Source organism: Oreochromis aureus, linkage group 5, assembly GCF_013358895.1.
Source record: "Oreochromis aureus strain Israel breed Guangdong linkage group 5, ZZ_aureus, whole genome shotgun sequence".
Lineage (NCBI taxonomy): Eukaryota > Metazoa > Chordata > Actinopteri > Cichliformes > Cichlidae > Oreochromis > Oreochromis aureus.
This window is the reverse complement of record NC_052946.1, coordinates 26,934,618-26,961,728: the sequence shown is the minus strand read 5'-3', so window position 1 is coordinate 26,961,728 and position 27,111 is coordinate 26,934,618. Positions and strand designations below refer to the sequence as shown.

The window sequence follows — 27,111 nt, the reverse complement described above, 5'->3', positions numbered from 1 at the left end:
AACCTTCTGATATTTTTTAAATAAACTAAATATAAATATGTATTTTTTTTATTTTGATTGTATTTTAAGGTTGTCTCAGTCACTTTGTTTCAGCAAACAGGAGTTAAATTCCAAAACCAATTTAAATGAATTCCAAAGTCTTTATTTAATAGAGGAATCTTTTCACTTATTGTAACTCACCCTTCTTCCTGCTCAGCATGAACTATTTGTCACTCCCTCACTTTCCAGTGAACATGTTGGAATGTGCAAGGGATTTTTGATATGCTGCTTTGCAGAAGGAACCAGCGGAGTTAAAGTGAGAAATGCTGACATGTTGACATCACTGGGAAAATTTTGAAGATTCACTAAAGTTTGAAAGGTGTGTGGTCTAAGCACAGTGAATGTATTTGTAAAAGTGTAGCGAGTAAAGATATTTTAATCCGGAACAAAATTATGTGTAGCATTTGGGTTCAACATTTTTAAAAGTGTTTCAAAATCAGCTTTTATTGGTCAAATTTAGTTGAAAAATATATAATTTGTAACAAAAATGAGTGTGACAAAGAAAACACTTGTTATGTTAAATTTTAAACACAGCACAGCAACAATAGCATTTACAGATTCACAAAAAATTTAAGAGTACACACTGTGTCAGTCATGTCCTCAAATTGTTGGTATGTTATCTGTGTGTCTTCACACACAATGTTAGGATTTTAGCATGTATACTGTATTCATACCTTTGAACGTGGCAGATTTACGACACACATAGTCTGTCATCCCCCTCAATGACAAGCTATGTGTGTCCTTATTTTCCTTATTATGTTGAGATAGAAATATCCTTACTCATTCTTTTTTTTTTTAGTGCTTTAAAGATAACATACTTTAAAAATTGTGGTGCTTATATGTTGGCTGTGTTTATTTCCAGAGTTTGATGGTCGTGGAGTTGGGTTTTGACCCTTGTACACCTGTTTTTACATTTCTGTTTCTCATTATTTTAAATTTGGACAAAGCCAAGGAAGGTGTTCTTCTTTTGTCCCCGACCTTGTGATAAGTAATGTTGAAATATTGCTTCAACTCTACTGCCACAGTCACACTGAGGTTTAGTTTAAGTGGCTTTTCTCTCTGCATGTAGTCACATCCGTCCCACCTTTCATTCATGGATAAATAAACAAGTGTGCTGTTGATTTAAAGCTGCCCTAGGCCTTCATTAGGAGCTAATCTGTTTCTGAAAAGGGTTTCCTGCCTGCTGATTCAGACTGCATTCAGACACTACGAGCTTCATCTGCATCACAACACAAACAGATTAGGCTAATAGCATTAGTGGATCTCACTGGATCATTATTATCATTATCATTATTATTAGTTTAACTTCTGCCTCAGCATTGTAACAGAAGGATGTAGGTTTTTTTTTACTGTGAAAACTAAACTGATTTTCTACTTTGGTAATTTAGAAGAAAGGGAGTCAGTGTTGCTTTGTATTTGTTTCATGGTGGCAGTTTTCAAAAAAAAGACTTCCCAACCTAATCTCACACATTCACTCATGCAGTTTATCATCTGGGAGAGAAACTTACACATTTGCACAAATGCTGTCAGATGAGCTGTTTTTGTTTCCTGTGAATTTTGCAGACTTGTATTTGACTGTGGAGTTAAATATTTATGCTGTCTTTAGGTCACACAGACACAATTAGCTGAGATTAGCTCCTATGTGGAACCTCAGGGAATCTCATTCACATGGAAAAAAAGACTTCTTAGTTCTAATTGGTGACCATTGTAAAGCCCCCATTCCCATTTAAACCAGCAGTCATCAGTTTGTTGTCCTGCTGCTTCATGCACCTCAGACTAAAACAGCCACTGGTCTCTTCAGTTTATTTTAGACTACAGAACTACAGGACCCACAGTGCGATCAACTACTGCTTGATTTTTGGATTTGTTCTTTCTTTACAACAACGTAAGATTGTTGTTTGCAGGCCGGGGGCGCTTGGCTTTCAGGGTTGTTTATAAGTCAGCGTAATCATTATGGCGTCTGTGACAGTTGAAAGCAGGCTGGCATTTTCCATCGATCGGATTCTGGGTTTGGAAAGGCCCAGAAACTGCCTGAAACTCCACCGACCCTGGGCAGGTAAGGAACAAAAGTTCTGAAGAGTTAGTAATGGGTAGTCTGTTAGTTAGTGATGAAGTGCTAACCTCTGTACTGTAATATGACAATATTTCCAAAGCATGGAAAAACAACAAAATCTAAAATAAACTAATTATCGTATGTAATATTAAAGTTTAGGTTTAAAGGTTCATTTCTGCTGTTTTTTGTAGACAAAAAGTAAAACATGAAAGCTTATTTTTTAAATTTCAGCACTTCAGTACAATCGTTCATTCATTCACTTCACTATGAAGGATGCAGACAAGCACTGCTCTGTTACAGCAAAGCAAAAAGGAAATTTGGATAAATTAAAAAATGCAATTAGATTAAACTGAATCACAACATTGATTCATGTTTGTGTCATTATAAAACTTCTCAGTCTGTAATTTTTGTAATATAACATCCTCCAGTTGATACTAAACTTTGAGTGTTTCAGTCTGACACTTTCAGTATTTTGATATTTTTTTAAAACCTGATTTGGGGCGATTCCTTACGTCCGATTGCTGTAACAGGAATCAAACTGAGTTTATCGGTCTATGCTTTTGAAGAACATGCATTTTTCTTGTCTTTCATGTCTTTCTTTGTTCTCCTGCTTGTCCCTTTGTTGTTGTCCCTCTTACCAAGTGTCAATTTTATTTTACAGTTGAACACTGGCAACAGACTAGAAGTAAACTACTAAACTAAGCTTTTTCTGGCTCATTACACAAAACTATAAATCAAGCCAAAGTAAAGCATAATTAAACAATTGTCTTCATAGTTTTTCTTAAATTATATATTTCATATTTTGCATTTGTAAGATTCATCATTGTAAAAAGTAACTCTTACTTCCAGTGTTACTTTTAGAATTTGGCTTAATGCTGCCTAAATGTTGCGATTATAGAAGTTGCATTAATGTGAAATGCTCTTTCATTTTTTCCATTAAACCAGAAAATAATGTGGAGAGCGAGAACAGAGAACAACAGCAGCAGCTAAACTCCCAGCCGACATCAAACTGGTATATTGGACGCAGACCACGCACTGCCTTTACCAACAGCCAGGTAATCAGTTTATCGGCCAGTTATTCAATAATTCTCTTCAATTATGATACAGTGATCATGACATCAATCCATTATAGGAGGAAATACAGGTTTTTTCCTAGTTTATTAATATCATTGTGTGCATCTTCCCAGGTGAGTATACTGGAGACAGTGTTTCAGGTGAATTGTTATCCGGGTATTCAGCTGAGGGAACAGCTGGCAGAGAGACTCGACTTGGATGAGGACAGAATACAGGTAGCTTCATACAGAATACTGAAAAACTAAATGTATACCACTACACGTTTGTCAGTCCCTGCCCTTGCTCCTACTACATTTAATCTCAGGACCCAGTGATGGTTCTTTTCCTCTGAAACTTATCAGATTTCATCCATCAAACTCTGTTTGCAGGACTTATAGGTCAGCGGTGAGGTTTAAACACTACATGTTAGACAACAGATCTGGATGTATTTGCTTAAGTTTCACATAATCCTGTGCCATCTGCCATCTCAAGTTAAACTGGAGCCAATCATGTTAGAGTTGGAGTTGATAAATAATTTGATTCAATTCAGTTCTGTTGTATTTATTTAGCACCAGATCACAACAACAGTTGCCTCAAGGAGTGTGATATTGTAAGGTAAAGACCCTACAATACTGCAAAGAAAAGAGAGAAAACCTCAACAATCATATAACCCCCTATGAGCAAGTGCTTTGGCAACAGTGGGAAGGAAAAACTGCCTTTAAACAGGAAGAAACCTCCAGCAGAACCAGGCTCAGGGAGGGGCGGCAACTAAACCAGCTGAACTGAATCTTTACCCAGACTGTCAGAACTATGAACATGAGAAATAACAAGTCAGCACTGTTAAAAAGTGTTTTCATAAACTGGCTTTGTGTTTAGGGTATCAGTATTTAGCAGATTTAGTTCATATAATAATGTGTATATATACAAGAAAAAAATATGTGAAAAAAAATGTCCACTTAGAATAACCCAGTCTCTCTCTCTCTCTCTCTCTCAGATCTGGTTTCAAAATCGACGCGCCAAACTGAGGCGTTCGCTCAGAGAAACCCGACTGCAGCTGGTTCAAACAGCTGTGGCTGACCTCGAGGTCGGACATGAGGTCATTGGTCATCTGCAGGTCAGGTTGGGCAGGCGAGGTGACAGAGAGCTCCTCTCTCATCTACAGGTTGAGGCAGAGAAAGAAGGCTGATTAACGACTTTTTCTTATTAAGGACACATCATCAGTTTCTTCCAGATTCTGTCTTTTGTCTTTCTTTTGTCCAAAAACATGACAATGAAAAAAAATGGAGACAAATTAATGTCCGAGTTGTTTCGCACTGTTTTATCTCAGTGAGCGGCACAAACCCAGGTGATTGTTTTTGGCACTAAAAATAAATTCCTCAAGTTGAACATACTGATAAACTATAATGTTTGACATTCTGGAGATTTGGAAGTTAAAATGTTTAGTAAGATCTGCTGTAGATCAGTCTGTGTAATGCTGTCTCTGTATAATCTTATTGTGTCTCACTGTGTGAATAGGTCTTTATTTTATTAGCAATCCACATTTTGATTAAAAATGATTAGGCTGTTGAATCTTGTGTTCGTTTGTTTTTTGCACCATTTATCTTTACTTTAGTATATTTGTGGCAATGGGCCAGCATTTATATCTTGTGCTTTAAGTCTTACTGAGAGCTCAAATTACTCCTTACTAAAAGCTACTTTGACTATACATCACTTTGAACATTTTTATCTGTCTCACATCCACAGCCAAATGAGAATCGCCAGTTAGCCTAACATGTCTTTTAAATTTGTTAGCATCCAGAGAAAACCCATGCATCTGCGACCCCTAGGGAGAACATGCAAACTGTGACTTGGGCAGGTTTGCCACCTTATTAGTGGTGAAAGACTGCATAATAGTGAAGCTAGGCCTCTCGTATTCAACCAAAATAGCTGTCACCCACTACCTCTGGAGTGTTGTATCTGATATTAGGATGTGGGCACTGATCTTTCGGGATCTCTGGGTTGCAGGATGTATGGATTGGGCTTGTTCCACCTCAAAGGATGCACCACTGGATTAGGTTCTTGGGAGTCTGGAGATACGATCAATAATTTAGGCTCTTTCTCAGTTTTTTTCAACCCATTCAGGGTTTAAGAGCATACGACCTGGAAATGTCACCATCCACCAGTTCATCACAGGGTTAACAAAGTAAGAGAGACAACCATATTTACGCCTTAAGCCGAATTAGAGCCACTGAGTAACTAGAAACCACAGTGCTGTGCCTGAACCCAGACAGGAACTGCAAAAACATACAAGCTCCTTCTGGTGCCTGACATTTGATACATCAGCTGAAACAAGTATGAAAAAGTATCAAAGTATGTGGGAAATATCCAAAAAGTATCAAAGCATAAAAAATTACAAACAACTGGCCACAGTCAAATAAATAACGTATTTCTTGATATCCTCTGTATTAATGAATAGGTAATATTTCTTTCTTTCTATTGAATTTATTTATTACTGGTGTTAATTATGATGCATTTGTTATTGATTATCAATAGCCTTAAATGTAACTACTGATAATCACCACAAAGATGATTATTATTATTGTAAAACATACGTAACTGTATGTAAACCAGCGTGTAAACCAGCGTGTCCACAGGTAGACCTTTGAATAAAGAAAACAAGGCGAAAGAAAAAAAATACGCGGCCGGCGTTGATTGGCCCAAGCTTGCCCCGGAAGTGAAAGTGGAGGACTGGTGTGTGTCTGGAGGAATCTGTCGGTAACATTTTTTTGTAGCGGGTGATTAGAGGTTTAGAAAATGGACACGTTAAACAAACTGAAGCAGTTTGACGCTTATCCTAAAACTCTGGAGGATTTCCGAGTGAAGACGTGGGGAGGAGCGACCGGTGAGAAGCTTTAATTTTTCACAGAGCAGCAGCCATTCATACATACAGCCTGTTAGCTGCAGCGGCTAACAACAAGGCTATTTGCTTCATTTCTCCTATCAGTGATCAAATACAGTGCACATGAATAAAGTTACAGTCGTGGCATGCATGCTCAAGGGAAGCCTGAAATCAAGCAGAATAGATGTCTGTAATATTTACATTTCCGATAACAGAGCAGCGATGCAGCTAGCTCAGTAACAGTTGAGCATAAAGTGGCTGCAAATGCAGAGAAACCGGCAAATCACATATTTTGAGCAGTTTGTGCCACAGGCTTTTTGTAAAGGACTTTGAATTTTGCATGATTTTACAAGACTGATGACTAGTGTGTAGTCTTGCTCCTGTGGTTTTTATAGAGTAAAACTTTATTAATTCGAGAGAGGGTATTCAAGAGGTAAAAACAGATGTGAAAAGGTTTGAACTAAATTAATTATACTATGATGACAATAACATAAGAGATGGGACAAGCATCATTAGAAAATTTATATACAACATATCTATTACAGCGCAGTGTGCAGACATTTGCTTAGAGACAGTGTTGTTATCATGAATTGTGAACTACGACAGTATTGTGGAGTTTGGTAGGAACTAAAATTGTGTAGAGGATGATTTATAAATAAACGCGAGACTTTTTAATCCTTTTGATCTTCCAACAGGGCTATTGTTAATTATAATCCTGGGATTTTTTTAAACTAATGATTGTCAAAATTGTCAAATTGTTTTGTGAATATGGAAGAAGAAGTATGTAGTATGTAGCATGTATCATCTAAACCAGGGGTGTCAAACATAAGAACCAGAATCCGCCCAAGAAAGACTTGAATCCAGCCTGCCCGGCGGACGGCTTTGGAAAATATGAAGAAATGCATACATTTTTGGACGTTATTTGTCTAAGTTTTACAGCTTTTCCTGCTGATAAAGATTAGACAATGGAGTGAGTCGGCATCCTGGTGTGTCACATGATGCCATTTTCCCACATTCTGTCTTTGTCTTAGAAGAATCTTTTTGATGCTCACATCTTTTAGCATTGCTGTAACAGAGAGATACTAACCTTGATTTACAGACTACATTATGAGTTTTTTTTTCACAGTAGACAGAGGTTCGCCTCACATTTGGACTTTTGTCTTTTCCACTTTCATCTTTATTCTCAATTGCCAATTGATTTCATTTTGAAACAGTTTTTGCTTTTGTTATTCAGATTTATGGACTGTTTAGTTGTTTAGATTTAGGAAAAGTTAGAACATGATCCTTGAAAAAAGAGCATTTGGGAGCGTCAGTTCTGTCTCACTGTTGCCAACGACCCAGCATGTCATTCAGTGATGCCAAAGGACTAGACCAAATTTCAGTATCGCCTTGACGCTAATCACTGTGCCACCATGCTGCACCACTTGAATACACTATGTATATTAAATGTATTATGTAAATATTAAATGTCATGGTGTCAAAAAATATCTACACGTAGTGTACACAGACGTAGTTATTCGGCAGAAGATCTTTGACTCAGCGCTATCTGTAGCATTCAGCTGAGCAGATGATGGTGTAGGCTAGTTTGTGGAATTATTGGTGCCATATTATGTATGTATATATACAATCTGTACACACGAGAGTTAGGCGATATATGAATATTGGATTACTTTTGGAAAGAAGGTACAAGTAATAATAATGCTGCTTCTTTTCCATGTTATTGTTGTACACATATTCCTTTCATGTAATCACTTGGTTATAGTTCAGAGTTTTCTCATTATACAGAAATGTGATATTGTGTGGTGTTAAAATGCATACTTCCTCTGTGTCTCTGCAGTGACTATAATCAGTGGTGTCATCATGCTAATCCTGTTTGTCTCTGAGTTGCAATACTATCTGACTAAAGAGGTGAGTTTATCCACTTTAATTTGATGTCCTCTTTAGAGAGTGTCATCCTCCACCCTGTGAAATTAAACTCAACACCTGGCACACAAAGTAATAAATAACAGGCTTTATTTCCAAAACCGTTTTTTTGTACACTTGTTTCTGAGCTTCTACATGTGCAGGCCAGTGGTCTAATCAAACATGTCAGAAATTCATTTACAGAAATTTCACAGCTATTTTTGAATGTGAATATTCTAGAGCTAGAGCTAAATCTTTTCAGTAAAATTTAAGAAAATATTTACTGTCTAGTGTAGTCTCTAAATATGATGATTATTTTTGTTCTTGTTCCCATATATGATACCAAAATGAATACTTTTGCTTACAGCAGGCAACTTAAGTCTCATACTGGGGCTCAGTGCAGCATCTCAGTTTATTTCTCCTTGATAAAACAAATTTCCAATAAAATTTCCATTATGAATGAATCTGTATTTACTATCTACAAAGAACCATAATCATAAATCTGGTCTCCTTTGATACCAGTTAACTGAAACTGATGACGTGGTTTCCAAGATCCTGATTGTGTTAATGTTTTCTACCAATGATTAAAAGTACAGACTGTGCTGATATAGGTGGCCCGAAATACCTGTTAGACTGCTCTGATGAGTCTGCATATGTAAACAGTGAAATAGTGTGTGTGTGTGAAGGATTTGAGAGTTACACTACTAACTTATTTTCACTGGCAGCTGAAATGCAGTTAAGATCAACTCTAAATCCAGTAAGAACCTGAGTGTTAAAGTGATGTAGCATTTTGTTTTGACCTCACTGCATGACTCAGATCAATCAAATCAGCTGATGTTAACTGATGTTTTTTGAAATTCTATGTGAAATATATTATGTGAGGGTTTTCTCATAAACTTTACTGTGTTTAGTGCAGAAATGAAGACTTAAGTTTCTGTTTCTTTGGTGTTTAAAAAACAAAAAGCATCAGAGATAAATTGTTCCCTCACTGATTAAATATGTTTGTTTGAACTGGTGTTTCTGTTTTACGTGGATGACTAAGTTAACACTCATCTGTGCCCGGCAGGTCCATCCTGAGCTGTATGTCGACACGTCACGGGGAGACAAACTCAAAATCAACATCGATATTATTTTCCCTCACATGCCGTGTGCCTGTAAGTTCTCTGTTTTCAAGAAGCTCCAGATTGATGAAGTTAGCATGCTAATTGTAACATATGTTAATGATAAAGACCAACATCTGCTTTTTCTCTTGGCAGATCTTAGTATAGATGCAATGGACGTGGCTGGTGAGCAGCAGCTGGACGTTGAACACAATCTGTTCAAACAGCGGCTGGATAAAGAGCTCAAACCTGTCACCCAGGAGGCAGAAAAGCACGGTAAAAGCTGATGTTAAGCTCACCAGTAAGGTGCTGATACTGTTCAGTGTGTGGAGGTGTGCATATTTGATTTGTCAGCGCAGTGGATTAACAAATAATGTCAAGATATGTGATCGTTTTTTGTTAGATTGTGTTTTTGTTCAGTTTTTCCTTTGTTTGTTTGCTTGTTTTCTTGTTGCAGAGCCTCTGCATTGCAAAATTCTTTGGGCATATTTTTAAAACAGACGATGAGTCAGCAAACTCGTTCCATTTTCCTGCTCAGTTTTTTTGCTCCCCAAACATTCCAGTGATCAACATGATGCATCACTGATACACGCATAAGATCTGTGACTTATTGACGAGTGAGAAATACGAGGAGTTTTACAGTCTTGTTGCTCTCTGAGAAAATTCAGAAAGATATGTTCACAAATCCAAAAGTCAAGTTGCTTCTCTGCACTCTAGTATAGAAAGCACCGTTGACTGTGGGGAATTTGGGGAAATTCCTGTTAATGGAGCATCACTGGTTGAGTGTTCCACTGTCACTAAGGTGGAGGTTTGTTATTGGTGGAGCACTAAAAATGAAAGATTCCTATTGGGGAAGCACCACTTGGGAAAAATGTTTCCATGAAGTGTTTTTAATTCCCAGATAAAGGAATGTATGGTGAAACTTGATGGGAGTGTTTCTTATTTTATTGTGTAAGGAGAATGAAAGCAGTCAACAATACTGTGAATGCAGGAGGCACCACTACTTAAAAGCTCTTTGTGGCTCTTATAACATGGGAGCAGTTGAACCTTTTGTTTTGCTTAGATGCTGCTCAGGTCTGTTCTGATAATCAGATTTTAACTTGAGACTCAAAAAATTGACTAACAATATTGTTGCAGTATCTATAGAAAATTGGAAATATTTGTCAGTTTCACCTGTAACTTTGCTTGTGTGGTCTCATTATTAACCTCAAAATACAAATATATGAAGATGACAAGAATCTGTACAAAAAGAATATTTCTTACATGTGTATACTATTGTCATATGTGCATTACTGACAGGATATTAGGTCTTTTTACTGACATATATTTTTTTTAAAAACACACAACTATGTCATTTAGAAAGGGCTTAACTTCCTTAGAGTGATGTGCTGAGGTAAGGATGTTGTTAGGCTGCTAATCGTCACGATTATTTTGTGTTTTCTTGTTCAGAGCTTGGTAAGGCTGATGATGGCGAAGTGTTTGATCCCAGCACGCTGGACCCAGACAGATGCGAGAGCTGCTACGGAGCTGAAACTGAAGATCTCAAGTAAGACACAAACACAGGCTGCTCTTTCTGTCTCTGTTTACTTTGTTTACTGTATGACCCTGTGTTAACTCGCCTTGGTTCTTCTTGCTGTGTGTGTCCAGATGCTGCAACACCTGTGATGATGTGCGGGAAGCGTATCGGCGGCGAGGCTGGGCGTTCAAGAGTGCAGACACCATCGAGCAGTGTAAAAGAGAGGGTTTCACTCAGAAGATGCAGGAGCAGAAGAATGAAGGCTGTCAGGTTTACGGCTTCCTGGAAGTCAACAAGGTATGAACTCTTACACGTCATCCTTAATAACATGGCAGGGCTGTCAAAGATCAGCAGGCTTGTTATCTCTCGGGAGGACATCCAGGGTTCAGAACGAGAATACTGCTCAGATGACATCAGTAGTATGTCATACCTGGGATGACACAACTGGCTCACCTGCATTTTTCGTCAAGTCTCAGAATGATACATAACTGTGTTACTTTATGTTGACGTTGCTGGTTCTTGTATTGCAAGATCCAGAATTTCCAGCCTATGAAGAAACTGCTTTGAGAGTTATTAATAGCGAATAAAAGGCACAGACAAATAAGAGTGACATTTACTTATGTAAATAAGTAAATGTCACTCTTATTTGTCTGTGCCTTTTATTCGCCGTTTCCTTGAGCACCAGTTTCAGTCATAAGCTGGCCTTATTTCCCTAATGCAGCAATGTTGTGCCCTGTTATTGGGACCAATGTGTGGAACATGATCTGAGATGATCTTTGAGCAAAGTTAAAATATAACAAGATAACATTTTAAAAAAATATTAATGTAGCATTTTTGCAAGAAAGAGTTTAACAGGAATAATATGTTATAAATGTAACTGCAGTTTAAACAAAAACTCCTTTGCAATGCTATCACTTGACATTTTAATCAAAGTGAATTTAATACATTGATATATCTGTGTATACATAGATGTTTTATGTTTTGCGGTGGGTTTTTATATGCTTTAGGTGGCAGGAAATTTCCACTTCGCTCCAGGAAAAAGTTTCCAGCAGTCTCATGTCCACGGTAAGAGATGCTGCCACTCCATTCAGCTCACAGACACACCTAACCAAAGGTTTTTAACACCCTTAGTTTATTTTTATTTTACTAATTGGCAGAGCTTTGTAAGTAATTATAATCAGAAGCCCAAAATACCTTTAAAAAGCCAGAATCTATAGAACTGTTGGCATCTCAGATTTGCATCAAGTTTCTAAATACGAAGCTTTTTCATGAATTGATGTTTCTATAGGTAACGTATTTTATCACAGACAATTCAGCAGTGATCTGAGACAGAGCACTGTAGTCTGGAGTGTTTCACCTGGATTTCATCACTGCGCTGTTTGAACGACACCTAAATTAAACAGAAAGAATTGCAGTTAAATGACTGTGACTATATTTTTCCAAATAAATTTGGAGTGACTAGCAGACAAGTTTACGATGCTGTCATAAGGGTGTTTATAAACCTTTGATGGGTATGTATGTTCATCAATCTCTCTGTCTGTATTTATTCATTTATCCTTCCATCCATCTATCAAATGTCCACATTGAGCCACACGTGTAAATCTATTCATTAAAAACAGCTGCAGAAAATCATGCACAAAAAGCTAGCTTATTATTTTACATTTTGAAAAATGTAAAATAGTAAGAATAAATATAAATCAGTTTGGCTTTAGCATTTATTACTTGTGAAATAAATATGACAGCAATTTGTCACTATTCAGACTGCTTTGTTGAGAATACTCACTTTAGCTCAGTGATAAAGATTTTGACATATAGTAGCTGGGATTGCTACAGTGCAGTCAGCTGATCTTGTCTACCAATACAGGATCTGAGACACGCACTCACCAGTCAGCGGATAAAAATGTAAATTTAGGCTATTTTTTTTTTAAAAAAGGCAATGGTCAGTGTGTTATATTAGCTAAAATCCATAAAGTTCTGAAATCTTCAGTCTTTTATTTTGAAAAGGTTTTATGATTTCACAGGCAGAAAACAATACATTCTTTTATTCATGCTTTGCAATTACTGGAAAGAGGTACGAGTGACACTGCATGTCATTCGTGTTGTTTTTCATGCACTGCCTGGGAGTTTGACTGAACCCACATCAGGTTTTACAAAGCTGACTGCAGTGTTTCATGATGGGTGTTATATTCTGTACTCAGAGGTTTCTCTTTAGAAGACGGCTGAACTTTGAGTTTGTAGATAAACCAAAGATTTTTTCTGGAGCTAACAAATCTGTTCTGAACTGTTTGTAGCAGATTTATTTTCAGCCAAAGTGCAATTTTCTCATCATTTTACCTCTCACATACTGTTTGTCTACGTTTTTATTCCTTTTATTCATTTCTTCCTTGTGTTTCTGTTTTGTTTAATATCATTGTGTATGCATTTTGCTCATTATTGTGACTGGAAGTTTTTTGTTTTGTTTTGTCTGCCTGCTAAATGTTTCCCTCATAAGTACAGTCACCACATGAGGTCTAAGACACTTTTTATGCTTTGACTGATTTATTTTGTAAAATTGCTTATGTAATGCCAACCTGTACTATCAGGATGTGGAAGTTGGACTTTTAAATTGTTCTGTTTTCAAATTAAAATTAAACATCTTCAGCTAAGACACAATAACAGTGGGTTAGGGCATTTCTTATTCTCATTGATGACTTAGACCTCATGGAGTACCAGAGCAGGAAATTAACAGTAGCCAGCTACCACATGCTAAAAACATTTATTTTTATTTGGTACACAACACTACTTCTGATCTGACTCTAAAACTGTCTGAATACCAAATTTAAAAGTATAAAGAATCATGTGTTTTAATAAAAACCTGGCTGGCTGGTAAAACAGTGAAGGAAGCTGACGTTTTACTGCACTTTCCACTGTTGATTTTAGTTTCCTACCTGGAACATAAAACACTGACCTTTGTTCTTGAGTTGCTAATGTGAGATCATGACTGAATCTCATCGGTGTAATATTTAAATGCTTATCAGCAGAAACAAGAGACAAGAATCACTTGAGGACTGTAAGCGAGGCTGTGGCTGAAATAAACCAGCTTCATTATTACTCTGGTCCCAAATCATCTCCAGCCTGGACTGACCTTAAACCCTCTGTACTGTGTGTGTGGGACTGCACAATTACTCCGACAGGATACAAACTGTTTTCTAAATCACAAGGGGCTCAAACCTTTTAGAGCTGACAAATATAATCCTCCTCAATTGGATATTTTTCTGTGCTGTAAATCTCAAGCTTATAAATCAAAATGTATAAAGGAGTTAAGCTTTTAATACTCCTAAACAGCCAAATCACAAACACAAAGAGCTTGTTTTCATTGCCCGAGTTGTTATTAGTTTCTTAATGGAATAAATCTAAAAGTATTGAGCATAAAAACTCAGTTTGTCAAAGTTGTGCAGCCCCTACTGACACGCCCAACCACTTTAATATAACATGGTTTGCTGTCTACCTGCATTACTATTGTGACTCTTTTCTCCTTTTTCTGTAGTGCACGCTGTGGAAAGTAAGTCCATCCTTTTTTGCAGATTTTATTTTTTTTATTCTTTTGAAGAACAGCTTTAATGCAGTTTATTAGCCTGCTTATTGTTACAATAAATTGTTGCACATAATGAAGAACACTGCTCAAAAAAATGTGGGGAAAGCACATTAGCTAAAGACACCCTGAAAAACAAAAGTGAAAAAAATGATATGGCAGGCTCGACCATTTTTCCAAAATCAAACCCAGGACCCAACACATCAGCATGAGGTCTGACAGTGGGTCCAAGGAGTTCATCCTCATATCTAAGGGCAGTCAGGGTGCTGTTGCCTAACCTGTAGAGCTCTGTGCGGCTTTATGGCAAATGCCAGTCGGGCTCCACGGTGCCAGGTAGCCTGTTTTTGATTGCCTGGCCAGAGACATTCAGACCAGTGCCATGCTGGAGGTCATTTTTTTAGCTCTGGCTGTCATCATCCTGCTTCATCACAAAGGAACCGACACTGGTTCTGCTGATGGGTTAAGGAACTTCTATAATCCTGTCCAGGGCTCCCAGAGTAACTGCCCGTCTCCAGGAATCTCCTCCATGCTCTTGAGACAGTGTTGGGAGACAGTCTTCTGGCAGTGGCATGTATTAATGATCATCCTGGAGGAGTTGGGAGTACCTGTGCAACCTCTGTAGGGTCCAGGTATTGCCTCATGCTGCAAGCAGTGATGCTGACTCTAGCTAAATGCAACACTAATAAATCAAAAACTGTCAGAAATGACAAAGATGGGAAAAATGCCAGTGTCCTCCGCCTGTAAGACCATTCTTGTCTTGGAGGTTGTCTCATTGTTGCCCCTCTAGTGCGCCTGTTGTTAATTTAATTAAAACCAAAGCAGCGGAAACAGGTCAACAACATGTGTGTGTGTGTGAGACAGTATATACTGCTCCAGTGGTGGACGCTCTTATTAAACATGGTTGAACTTTAAAATAATGAGGTCAGCATAGAAGTAATGGTGTGAGCCAAAAGATCTGCCTCCTAAACACTCAGTTTCACTTTTTTCCCCCCTACTGGCTTTGTCTTTAGAAACCCTGGATGTCCCTAATATAGTCCTCTTACTTTAGCTGTGAGCAGAACAAAGTAGGCTTACAGGGAGCGGGAAGGGAGAACTTCAGAGAGAAGGCGAACTGAAGAGTTGCACTCAGTATAAGATGAATAATTTTGGACTGTAAATCATGCTAAACTACTGCAGTATAGTGCAAGAAAAAAAACACATGGAGCAGGAATAAAGCAGAATCGGTTCCCTTTAAGTCAGCATCATCTTTAAAGTTTGAAAATGGAAAGATTGTGTAGGTTCAACATAACTTGACTTCTGTAGACTGCTCCTCTTCTTTGCTTGATGATCGAAGCTCCAAGTTACATTGTGTATAATAATGGCAAGCATCTGCGTACCTAACATTTCTGGTCTCTGGGCTGTTTTGTTCCCCTGACTGTGTAACTCATGAGTGTGATAAGTAAAATTCCAAATTCATCAAATACATAATGACACCCATTGTACTGGACCAGGCTTACAGCTTGTATAAGAAAAAATGTATTTTAAGTCTGCTTTTCTGAATTTGTAGAGGTATTACTTTTTTTTTTTTTTGTCATAAAATTTACTAAACCAGTACCTTTATTACTGCACATACAAGTAATAATTGCAGTACAGGGGTAATACATTACTGCTAAGCATGTGGTGAACTCAATCCTTTGGCTACACTAAGATTTTGCCCTGATCAGCTTCTGCACTGTGCAGCACTTGTTTGTGTGATTGTAGTTCTTCCAAAAAGGTGACGAGTTTGTCTGTGGAGCCATTGTAGAACTTGCTGCTTGTCAGTCCCTCTAAATCCAACCTCCTTACCATAAAAGTGCCCTAAATTTATCCCATTTTCGAGACTCCAGCATTTGACAGATATCTACCAACTCTGGAATGAACTTTTGTGCCAGGGAGCCACAGATTCATCCACCAATTGAGTCAAACAGCTGAACAAAGGGGCACTATTCAATCACACAAACTGATTTGAACACATTTTATTTCCTTCACTACACATGGCCTGTATTTGCATTTTTTATTTTTCAGTAAGCGATTTAAAGTGGTTTTGTTTCTTTTGCAGTACACGACCTGCAGAGTTTTGGCTTGGACAATGTAAGTAACACAAATTTTTCTTGATGTTTTCTTAAAGTTGTAATTTCAAGAAGGTGTTCATAATACATACTGCAAGTATGTAACAGTCCAAGCTATCTGGTTGTTTCAGCAGTGAAATTTTATGCCTACTGCTCGTTACTCAGGACTTTCCAAGATCTGCTAACTTGTAATCTCTCTCTACAGATAAACATGACCCATCTGATAAAACACCTGTCGTTTGGTAAAGATTACCCCGGTCTTGTTAACCCCCTGGATGGGACCGATGTCACAGCACCACAGGGTGAGTGATACAAGTTTTTGTTTTTAATATCAGTAGTGCTGCTGACATCAAAGCAGGAGCAGCCTGGCACTTAATCTCAAGTGTTTACTTCTCGGATTAATGTTTCTGAGTTGGACAAACCTGTCAAACAACTGTTCAGTGACAAATTGATCAACAACTCCAAACTCTTAACTGTGGTTAGAGATGTGCCAATTGTGAACTTCCAGGTTTCCGGTCATGTTTAAAATAGAAGGTTGGCTGGTAACCAAAAGAAACCAGCATTGATAAGAAAATGTATTTCCCTGTTATGTCACTGAATTAAATATAATTACCTGTGTTACCAATTGTTTGTTTCTTTTTTTTGTAAGGCATCAAAAAGTAAATCACATGCCCCCTGAAAACCATTTCACGAATTTGAACTTTTATTGACAAAACTAGACTGTAGGCTGAGAATGTGGCAGCACTGAATGGACAGAAAGCTGTGACTGGGAATATTTGAAGAGTCCCATGGTTGAATATTTGTATATAGGTCTTTCCTCTTGTCTTCAGCAGCGAATACCCATACCAATGGCCATAAAAGTGCCAAACGTCCCTCCACTCTGCATCATGGTCTTTCCTACTCCTCCCATGAGCTCCCGGCCACGCATCCCGATCCTGGAGACAGAAACAACAGTCTTACTTTTTATTCATGTAACCTAGAGTGAGACGCTCCATATTTAGCCTCAAGATTGAAACATGTTAAAGCTTTAATTTCTTCATCGAGTCAAAGCAAGCAACATTTACATTAAATTTAAAAATTCCATATCTGTGAGCATAAGACACATTTTTTAATAAGATTGTTTTCAATTATTGTAGCAAAACACACAAAACGCACTGTCTGGATTTACCACTTAGATCACTTCGAGCAGCACTATACTGTTACATCTTATGTACATAGTTTGTTCCCAGACCAAATTCAAACCCACCTGAGACAGGAGAAAGTACCAAACATGGCACCAGCAGCCATTCCTACTGCAAAACCCATCATGAAGCCCATTTTGACCCGATCAAAGCAACTTGGCTGGGTCTGGCCATATGGACCTACAGCCACCGGCATCTACAGAGAGCAACAAAATTGATGACTTCAGAGATTATAATATTTACTAATTTCATCAGTATTAGCTATTTTATCTGCAAAAGCAATGGCAACATAACCACTCCAGCCATAAAAGTAAATAAGTAAAAGTAAAACTTCCTAAAACTGATAGCATATCATTTTTGTAGACCATTTGATTAGATTAACCACTGCAAGTTCTAGATTGCAACTTGTGATTCACCATTAATGAAACTCCGGGCTGATTCTAGTATTCAAATGTTTTGTCTGATAAATGGTGCTTTTTTTAGCTATTCATTCCCCTTTTCTGGCAGGAAAAAACCACTTCAGTATCCAAATACTGAAGAACTGTTCAAGATGTTTTTCCTCATGTTAGCCATAAAAATGTACCCATCCTGAAATAAATCTCAGTCAGCGCTGTCAGTAAACATCAGTAATCATCTTGGCAATATCAGCCAACAATATTATTCCCACGTGAGAAAATTACATGTGTCGGGTTGTATTCTTCTAAAGAATATTATTCTTTAACTGGCACAACCAGGGCTTTGAACTTTATTTATGAGTTCAGGTGTCAGAGGCTACAATGTCTCTAATTTATGTCAAAATAGAAAGAAAACTAGTACTACAACAGCAAGATTACAAATAAAAATAGTACAGTGTATAATGACAAAACAGTAAAAGTGCTATCAAATATCTAGGACCTTATACAAAAAAATGTATTTAAATGCAACAATGATAACAAAAAATAACTAAAAATGGGGCTAAAGAAGAGTATTGAGATTATACAAGAGTAGTGTAAACTGCATTAATAAAAGTAGACTATAAATCTAAGAATAGCTGCAAGGATGTAGGTGAGCAGCTGTCACGGGTAAATGTTCGGGTTGAAGCTTGTAAACAATCTCAGATCACTGCATGGTCGTCATTACAGCTCACAAAGTGCCTACAAGAACCTTGTTGAGTTTTTTTGCAATGAAAGTATTCAAGTATAACAATTATGTACTAAGTGTTTGTTTGGGGGTTTTTTTTGCCTTAAGGTTACTCAGTTAATCCAGCGATCCCAGTTGCGCACGCATCCCAGTACACTCTGCAGTTACCATCAGTAATTAGTTTATTTTCCAGCTACGCGCATTTCTGTATGTTTGCTGACTTTGTGGATACATTTGTGCATCGTTGCCAGTAATATTATAAAAACATACCTGAGATCAGTCTGTAATGAAAGTCACTCAAGTTAAAACCATTACAGCTTAAAGACATTTTAATCTGTTGCGTTGTCTTGCAATAATACAAATCAGGTCATAGACTTATTCTGTTCCCTAACTGGGATGCTAGGCTAACGTTAGCTTGTCCATGTGTGTTAACGTTTGCCGTTTAAGAGCGCTTATGTGTAAACCAAGATAACAAAGGAAAGTGTGGTCTCCTTTGGTGACTTCAACTCGTCCATGATGAAACCTATCAAATTCACGTTTTCTCTCCGTGTGGTTTGTTGTGCTAGCCTAGCATGCTAACGTCACCTGTGGCCTTGAGACAGACGAGGCCCGGTCCCACCGACAGCCTGTGTGATTTCTGAAGAGAATGAGTCCGAAGTCACGCTTACCTTTAATTGTGTATTTAAAACTGAGTTGTTTTTTAGATTTGAAACTTCAGGTTTCTCGTGAGTTTGAGCGCAGTTGCTGTTAAATGCCTTTCAAGCAGACCTCCATAACCGGACAGAGGAAGAAGGAAAAGATAGAGGAAGGTCATAAAGAGCTACAGTAACGTAGACGGGGGAAGCAAACAGCGCCATCCTGTGGTTGTTTCATTACAACATTTAATACAATTTTCCTATTTATTTCCATTAAACAGATAATTGTGTGAATTCCCAACAGCATTCACACTATTGTGTTCTTTAACACATTACTGTTACTCCTCTGTTTTGAGGTCAGTTTTTTAAAAGCTGTGGTGTAGATTTAATCCAAATTTAAATCACATGTTTGAGTACAGAAACTACCTACCCACCCCCCCTGAAATTTTTTAAGATTCTGACATAAAGTTTTACTAATCAAAAAGCATTTTGGTTCTTTGGGATATCCAAGTAATGGATTTGCGGTTCCTGGTCTCCTCTGTCCTGCTGCCAGCTGAAGGTGTCTCATTTCCTGAGGTATAGATGAGAAGTGGCACAAAGCTAAAATATAAAAATAATGGCAGGAGAAGGACTCTCTAAACAGCTAGTTATGTGCATTCATTTTAAGTTAATTGACATGCTGTGATTCAGCTTCGTACCCTCACTGTGTGTGTGTGACTCTTTTTGTTTAGGGTTTGAAGTGTTGTCAGATTGCGCCATGTTGTAAACTGAATTAAAAGTAGCCCTAAATATAAAACATGTGATGAACACTTGTTTTAATATCTGAGACAATAGAATACAACGGTGGTTGGGTTTGAAGTCTATAGATTTTTTTTGTTATTATGTTTTTAAATGTGACTGCTTTCATATTTTAATGGTAAAAACGTTCCTCCCCACAGCGTCAATGATGTACCAGTATTTTGTGAAAATTGTTCCTACCATCTACATGAAAACTGATGGCGAGGTTAGTCGAACAATTTGTTCATGTTTACTCTTCAAATGCACCAAAAACATAACAAATATATTACAGCCCTGATTACTGAGCTTTTTGTTGTGTTTCCTTTTTTTCACCAGGTGGTAAAAACAAACCAGTTCTCAGTCACCAGGCACGAGAAAGTGGCCAACGGGCTAATAGGAGACCAGGGGCTGCCAGGCGTCTTTGTTTTATATGAGCTGTCACCCATGATGGTTAAATTCACAGAGAAACACAGGCAAGTTGTAACAGTAGCTTTCATTATTGATGACCGTTTTTCAAACACTATGATAAGTTTTTATATTGTGAGTGTGCCATTGCAGTAAACCCGTTTGATTTAGTAGATAGGTCATCTATAAGACTCAATATTTACTTGCATGGCGACAATGGGAACAAAAAACTCCCTTTACACAAGAAGAAACCTCATATTTTTTGCCAAATCTAAATACCAAATAATTTCTCTCTCTATGTTCAGATCCTTTACGCACTTCCTAACAGGAGTTTGTGCCATTATTGGAGGAGTATTTACAGGTCAGTGGTGCTATTTACATATACCTTTTTTAGCCCTCTGTTATTACCTGTGCAATAAAATATGGATATAATATTAAAAATGTAATAAAACTGTGTTTCTGTGTTTATCCTACCTCCTGACCTGAGCAGTGGCCGGTCTGATCGACTCGCTCATCTACCATTCAGCTCGTGCCATCCAGAAGAAGATAGAGCTGGGGAAGACATCCTAACAGCGCTCCCCAGTGGCCTCCACGGTGCAACACAGACCAAGACACTGACAGAGCCAGAAGGACAGAGAGAAGAAGGGCAGAAAGGTGGAGGGAGAAGTTTGAAAGCGGGAGCACAGCTCTCCATCTCTCTGTCTTCTCTTAGGTCGAGGGAGAGAAATGCAGAGAGAGACAGAGGTTTTAAATCGTCCAGGTTTTAAATTTCTCTGCCTCTTTTTTTGTTCATGAAAAAGTCTGGAGAGGAACTTGTGCGTTTTTGAATTTTCCTCTCCACACAGGACAGAGACAGAATCAGAGATTGATTTTTCTGTGATTGATTACAAGCACAGCAGCAGATGCACACCCAGCCTCCGGGGGGGGAAAGGACCTGCGCACCGGTCCACTGTCAGATCACAACACCGAATGATTGTTGAGGAGCGTGGTTGAGCCCCGTGTCTAGAGGAATGAGAAATTCAGGCCATCTATCACTTATTCACCTCATATAACCTGGACTCACTGATGAAATTTCACACAAATTGAAGCCCCAGTAGGCCTTAAAAGTCACAATCATGTAAAATATGTTTGTCTTATTTTATCTTTCTTACTCTCAGCAAGTTCCACAAAAGAGCTAAACCAACCCTGCTCTATTGCTGCCAACTGGCTGTTTTGAATAACAGTTGTAAATCAAATTAATGAAGCTAACTAACCGGCTATTTTAAGAAATAACTGGGAAGCTGTTGTTTTTTAGTATTATGTATTTAGATAGTCAGATAGTTTGTTGGTTTTGGTCTTTTCAAAAGGGATTTATTGACAAGAAAAATATTAAATTTAGCCTGACTTGCAAATTCTCATCCCTTTATGTCTTTCTGTACAACTGAGAAGTTGAATTTAGTGTTTAAATATTGCTAAAATGTAATTAACCCCCCTGTCCCTCCAAAAAAAAGACTTACGTTAACACCTAGTTGAATCCTGAGATGCACTTTCCCAGTATATTAGTTTCAGTGTTGAATATTTAAAGGTTCAAATACAACGCATAAACAAACTTCCGGTAAAAAGATGAAAAATGTCATTTTCACCAATTTATTCTGGCGATGTGGCCTGCAGGTCTTCATCAGAGCTCTGATAAATACCCTGACCATGTTATAAACCAAGCAGGACCTGAGTGAAGTAAAACACAGGCGTGCTAAATAGATGACAGAAATGTTTCAGTGTTGTGTAAATGAAAGCTGTGTAGCCCAGCCCTCAATCTGTGTGTAGCTGGGAAAAAATGAAATGATAAAATCAGAGCACTGCAAATATTCCCACGTAATTAAAGCCGCTATGTAAAGACGTCTGATTATTCAGTCAAACCGCTTTTTTGAGTAGACTTAAAATAGCCTCATGTCGGTGTCCTCCATCATTATTGCACCATCAGAGGCAGCTGTCTCAGATAATCACCCCTCTTTGAACACAGCATTTGAACTATTTGAATTGCTGAACAATAAATAAATAAATTCAAAGACGTGATTAAAATTTTTGCTTTCTTGCTAACAGTTATAACTTTTATTGCCTCAAAACTATTACTGGAAGTTGAAGGAGTCATTAATTTAAGAATTCTACATATGGTGGCTAAAAAACAGATGTTAGGACTGAGTCTCTGCCCACCCGACACCCGAGGAGGGAAAACTAATGGGGATTGAATAAAACTCCCTCGGATTTACTGCTGGAATATTAGTTAAATTGCACCGTTTCCATCTGTCTGACTTTCATCAGGTTTACACACATAGGCACATCATGTGAGTCTGAGGATTACTGGTCTGAGGTTAGTGTAAGAACTTGACTCTATCACATATCATCGGGTTGGAAAGAAAATACAAAGATGAATCACAATAGCTCACTGTGGTGGTGTGTGTGGTTCTAATGACACATCTTCCAGACTGCACTCTACGTATCCTCCTCTCCTCAGCATCCCCTTGACTTTAGTCATTCAATTATTTTCTCCCCTAAACCTGAACAGTGAGATTTGGTCACATGACATTTTATAGTGACTGTCTACAGAAAATTGTTGTAATTCATTTATGGTTATAGAGGAAGTTGCCTCCCTAGAGACCAAAGTGACCCCTGACTCTTCCCATAATGTGAATTGGAAATGAAATCTTTCCCATGATTTTACCATCATTTTTTTTTTGTATTCAGGATATGTGCAAATACACTGATCACTGCCTCAGGAGAGGGGCTGAATCCAACAATTCAACACTTTGAATACAAAAAAGATATTCTTGAATTAGAATACTGAGGGAAGCGGTTGATTTGTTGAGGTTTGTCTATTTCTTTCATACGGCGGGGTAGCTAAATATAAATCTGCCCGCTTAGACTGCGGTTAAATTATTGTTTGTTTTTTTTTGTGAAATGCGGATGTTAAAAATTTGGTGCAGCCAGTAGCTTCAGATGACGATATTCCTCCTCATCCCCGTGACCCGAGTGTTATTCTCATCCAAAAGCTTCAGTCAGTAAATGAGAGGGGTCAACAGGCAGCTTCAAACCACAAGAAGAGAGCGTGTAAATGTCTGACTGTGTTCCTGACTCACATGTTGAGTCACCATGTGGTGTCCAGATGTTTCTGCCAGTTTGAACTTCGCCCCTGTTGTTTATTCTGAAGATCGTCAGACTGAACCGAAATCTGGGTTTGAAATTGTTGGTTTGGAAACGATCTTTTCTCAGAGAACCTCGATGGTGTTTTACATCATTAAAGTGTCAGGCTCGGCTTACATCAATGATGAACAATTTCAAGAGCATGCTGTGAGCTTTTTTGAGCCTTGAGTTGAATTGAGGTTCATATTTTTGGGGGAAGATCAACTTTCAGTCCTAAGTGTTGGGTATCTTTAGCTTTAGCTTCTGCAGCTTGGAACTGGGAATCAGAAGCTGTCCCTCCTGCTGTGTTCAAGGAGAGCTGGAAACCCTCAAAGTCTCACTGAACCTCAAAACTAAAAGTTCCGTTTTCTGTCAACGCAGTGTTGGCTAAAAAAGTCCTTTGCAAAGTCATTACCAGATTTCCTCCCAGTATTGATGTTTGTTTATGCAAATGACTTCTTCACAGTTCTTACTTGATCAAATCTTATCAAACTGTTCGAGTTTAAGCTTGTTCTCAAATATGGTTCAAGTTATACCCACCTTCTGTTTTAACTGTTCCATGTATTGAGTCATGATGGTCTTAGGAGGACGGCAAAACATGGTGTGAATCTGTGACTGAAGCTCATGTCAGTGCGGTGGGTCCTGCTTGTTATGACTGTATACTCTAAGGATCTCTCTATGTGTAAAAGCTTCTGAAATCCGGTTGATTTTGAAAGATCCCGGTTGTTCTCAGTTGTTGATGGTTGTTTTGTTGCACCTTTTAACATCATAATCAGGGGCAGGGGTCGTGTGTGTGTGTGTGTTTGTGTGTGTATGTGTGAGAGAGGGAGAGTGACAGAGAGAAATGTATTTATATTTTGATTGTCCTCAAACAGTTTTTAAAATGACAGACAATAAATGTTGAATACACCAGCTTCCACTGTGTGTGGGTTGTTTTTTTATTCCATCCATCCATCCGTTTTCCTAACCTCTTATCCGAGTGGAGGGATAGAGTTGATGCTAGAGGCAGGGTACTCCTATACCACACACCCCCACGTCCACAGCCAATTTAGACCTAACATGCGTGGACTGTGGGAGGAAGCCGGAAAGCCTAGAGAGAGGGGAAGGTGCCAACACTGCAACACTGTGCTGGTTTTAATATTGTAATGTAATCTTAGTACAGTCTGTACAATTAATCAGATCAAACCAGAAGCAGAATTTGGACCTTTCAGAGGGACCTATTTTACTTATTTCCAGCTCCATGGTTTTGTTCTTGGACTCTAGAGTAGCCTTACATGGTTAACAGTTCAAAATAATCCTTATTTATCTTGTGCCTTGGTGTTCTTGTGTGGAGATCCTAAAGACAAACATGGACACAGCTTCCATGTCCGAAAAATTAAACCAGTGCAGAAGTGTCTAAAACTTGCATCCTATCTGAAAGCCACCAGATGGTGATAGCTGTGGTTCCAAAAAGACTTCCTGTCCTATAGAAGTCTATGGGAAAGTGGATCTTTGTCTTGACCTCTGTTTGTTTATGGGCTCAGTCACTCATTTTAGCTCACCCTGAATGAGAAATTAAGCCTGTTATGTAAACCTCTGTCATACGATGTTTAAAAAATGGAGGATTATCTGTGCTATGAAAAATCACACTCAATGGGTAATCACTTGTCGCATCGAACTGTTTGCATGTCCAGTTGGAAATCTCTGAATCCCTGCATTAGCCCCGTGACAGGCTGCAAGGAGTCAGCGATTTCCAACTGGACATGCAAAAATTTCAAAGGATTTAAACCAGAACCTGTGAAACCAGTAGGTGATGGGGCTACATCCATCTTTCATACCATCTGTGGTGCATTTTCCCAGATTGTCCTCTGAAACAAGCTGTTTTACCTCCCTCTCCCTTTAATCTGGCTTTCAACTGATTGGCTGTCAAAGACATCATACAGGGAGATGAGCAGAACTAAATATCTGAAACTGGGTCCTTAGAGCAGTCTGAAGCCTGAACATTTGGTGGGTAGGCTTTGCTTGTACATAGACTGACCTCCTTATTTATTTATTTATGTTTAAGAGATTAACATATGGAATGTATACATTGATTTGTTTTGTTTTATTTGATTATTTTTTACATTTTTTTCTTAATTATAACATTTTGACCCCAGAGTAAGGCAAAAGCCTGGAAGATGCTCAAGTCACACAGTACTAAAACACTCAATTACTACTCCTGAGATTTGAGCATCTTATATTTGGCTTCCCTTTATCATAGCAGAGCTGGGATAAAGGGAGGTCACTGATTCAAAGACAAGCTATTGACTTTAATTGTTCTGCTGAGTTATTATTTTTCCCTCTGTACATAATAAAATATTAAATACATTCCTTCTTATTTCTTAATTGGCAGTAGTTACATCAGCCACTAGATGGCGACCATATACTTGAACCTGTCCACTTGTTTCAACTGTCCACACACACACATACACACACACACAGAGCGATGGAGCATCTGAATGAAATTACAGCTTGCTTGAGTAACTTCCTGTGTGTGAGAGAGTGTGTCAGAGCCACGCAAGGCTGAGCAGTTCAGTGTTACAGTCCACAGACAGTAGTTGGATATTGGAAATGTAACTGTGTCTGGGTCATAGTGCTCTGTGAGTGATGTGAACTCAGTCACATGTCACTAATGAGCCCCGGAGGAAACAAAAATGCATATTCAGGTTCATAAAGCCCTACCTCAGCTGTTGGGTCGTGACTTTATGTGGGGTCATTTCCCATCCAGATGTGGTTGTAAGAGATTTCTACCCATGATTGTGTTTTGGGGGAAGATCTGTGAACATTTAAAGTAGTTTCTTAATTAACTCAGCTGTTTTTAATGAACTGATAAACTTATTTTAAATTGCAGAGTTTTTTTAATTATTTTTTTCAAGTTTTCAAATACAAATACAACACTGCAGCCTTAAAATACTTGCTTAGTGCTTAACAGTTTGAAGTATTAAGTTTTTAATAGTATTTTTAGGGCCACCTTGATCTAGACAGCCGAGAGCTGTATACTTAGAACAATAGGGTCCAGCTCCCCCGCGACGGTGAATCGGATAATCAGAAGAGAATGGATGGATGATGGTTTTACAATATTTACTATTCTAGCTTACCTGCTTTCTGTCTTGGGAGGTCGAGACATCAACCTGAGGCCATCTTTGGCTTTAAATTGAGGTACGATGTGACACCTGAAGGGTCTTAGGTTTAAGGCGTTGTTTTCTGTTTTCAGGCTGAATTGTCCTGATCTCTGCTCCCTGGATTATACTGAAAAGTAGCTGTTTGTTTCACTGAGGTCTGCCTGGAGGGCGCATGTGTTATTGGTGCCCTTGTAATGTAGTATCTGCATGTGTCAGAATAAATTAACAAATTGGAGGGCGGGTTTGAGCCCAACATTTGCCCTGATGGTGAAATTTACATCACATTGTGCCCAAGTGGATCCTCTCAGACTTTTGGCTGTGGAAAGTCCTACACTGGTGTAAAAAATGCGTGAAATGAGCACAACCTTTTAACACTGCATTAAGTGCTGCTGTCAGGTCAGACTGGTTTCTGAAGAGGGTTCAGAGGTCAGGTTTAACTACGGCTTCTGGTGCAGTTGCGAAATATCAGCATCTTAAGAGCACTTACAGCTGGTGGCAT

At 38.3% G+C, this 27,111-nt stretch overlaps 3 protein-coding genes across 4 annotated transcripts; 2 read left to right on the top strand and 1 right to left on the bottom strand.

Annotated features, from left to right (window-relative positions):
• The first annotated feature begins 235 nt into the window (after nucleotides 1-235).
• On the top strand, nucleotides 236-4,560 carry LOC116317139 (homeobox expressed in ES cells 1). Its single transcript, XM_031735819.2, has 5 exons — nucleotides 236-358; nucleotides 1,944-2,095; nucleotides 3,038-3,147; nucleotides 3,280-3,381; nucleotides 4,140-4,560. The coding sequence occupies exons 2-5, from the start codon at nucleotides 1,993-1,995 to the stop codon at nucleotides 4,329-4,331; spliced, it is 507 nt and encodes a 168-aa protein (XP_031591679.1). The 5' UTR covers nucleotides 236-358; nucleotides 1,944-1,992; the 3' UTR covers nucleotides 4,332-4,560.
• A 1,299-nt stretch (nucleotides 4,561-5,859) lies between these two features.
• Nucleotides 5,860-24,386, top strand: ergic3 (ERGIC and golgi 3). 2 transcript variants are annotated; one of them, XM_031735799.2, is made up of 14 exons: nucleotides 5,860-6,026; nucleotides 7,861-7,931; nucleotides 8,992-9,079; nucleotides 9,182-9,301; nucleotides 10,475-10,571; nucleotides 10,673-10,838; nucleotides 11,549-11,606; nucleotides 14,068-14,082; nucleotides 16,190-16,221; nucleotides 16,405-16,501; nucleotides 20,073-20,137; nucleotides 20,248-20,384; nucleotides 20,622-20,677; nucleotides 20,807-24,386. In XM_031735799.2, the coding sequence occupies exons 1-14, from the start codon at nucleotides 5,939-5,941 to the stop codon at nucleotides 20,884-20,886; spliced, it is 1,170 nt and encodes a 389-aa protein (XP_031591659.1). In that variant the 5' UTR covers nucleotides 5,860-5,938; the 3' UTR covers nucleotides 20,887-24,386. The 2 variants fall into 2 exon arrangements, with proteins under 2 accessions (XP_031591659.1, XP_039467818.1); XM_039611884.1 differs by lacking the exon at nucleotides 14,068-14,082.
• Nucleotides 16,880-19,313, bottom strand: romo1 (reactive oxygen species modulator 1). Its single transcript, XM_031735798.2, has 3 exons — nucleotides 19,168-19,313; nucleotides 17,446-17,576; nucleotides 16,880-17,134 (listed from the first exon to the last, which is right to left on the bottom strand). The coding sequence occupies exons 2-3, from the start codon at nucleotides 17,574-17,576 to the stop codon at nucleotides 17,026-17,028; spliced, it is 240 nt and encodes a 79-aa protein (XP_031591658.1). The 5' UTR covers nucleotides 19,168-19,313; the 3' UTR covers nucleotides 16,880-17,025.
• Nucleotides 24,387-27,111: the final 2,725 nt, after the last annotated feature.

Bases quoted from the DNA above. Each gene is read 5' to 3' on its own strand.
- LOC116317139 (XM_031735819.2), top strand. From the start codon at position 1,993: ATGGCGTCTGTGACAGTTGAAAGCAGGCTGGCATTTTCCATCGATCGG. The intron at 3,148-3,279 runs GTAATCAGTTTA...GCATCTTCCCAG, and splicing joins CTGCCTTTACCAACAGCCAG to GTGAGTATACTGGAGACAGT. The intron at 3,382-4,139 runs GTAGCTTCATAC...TCTCTCTCTCAG, and splicing joins TGGATGAGGACAGAATACAG to ATCTGGTTTCAAAATCGACG.
- ergic3 (XM_031735799.2), top strand. From the start codon at position 5,939: ATGGACACGTTAAACAAACTGAAGCAGTTTGACGCTTATCCTAAAACT. The intron at 10,572-10,672 runs GTAAGACACAAA...GTGTGTGTCCAG, and splicing joins GCTGAAACTGAAGATCTCAA to ATGCTGCAACACCTGTGATG. The intron at 20,138-20,247 runs GTTAGTCGAACA...TTTTTTCACCAG, and splicing joins ACATGAAAACTGATGGCGAG to GTGGTAAAAACAAACCAGTT.
- romo1 (XM_031735798.2), bottom strand. From the start codon at position 17,576: ATGCCGGTGGCTGTAGGTCCATATGGCCAGACCCAGCCAAGTTGCTTT. The intron at 17,135-17,445 runs GTGGGTTTGAAT...TTCTGTCTCCAG, and splicing joins GGTACTTTCTCCTGTCTCAG to GATCGGGATGCGTGGCCGGG.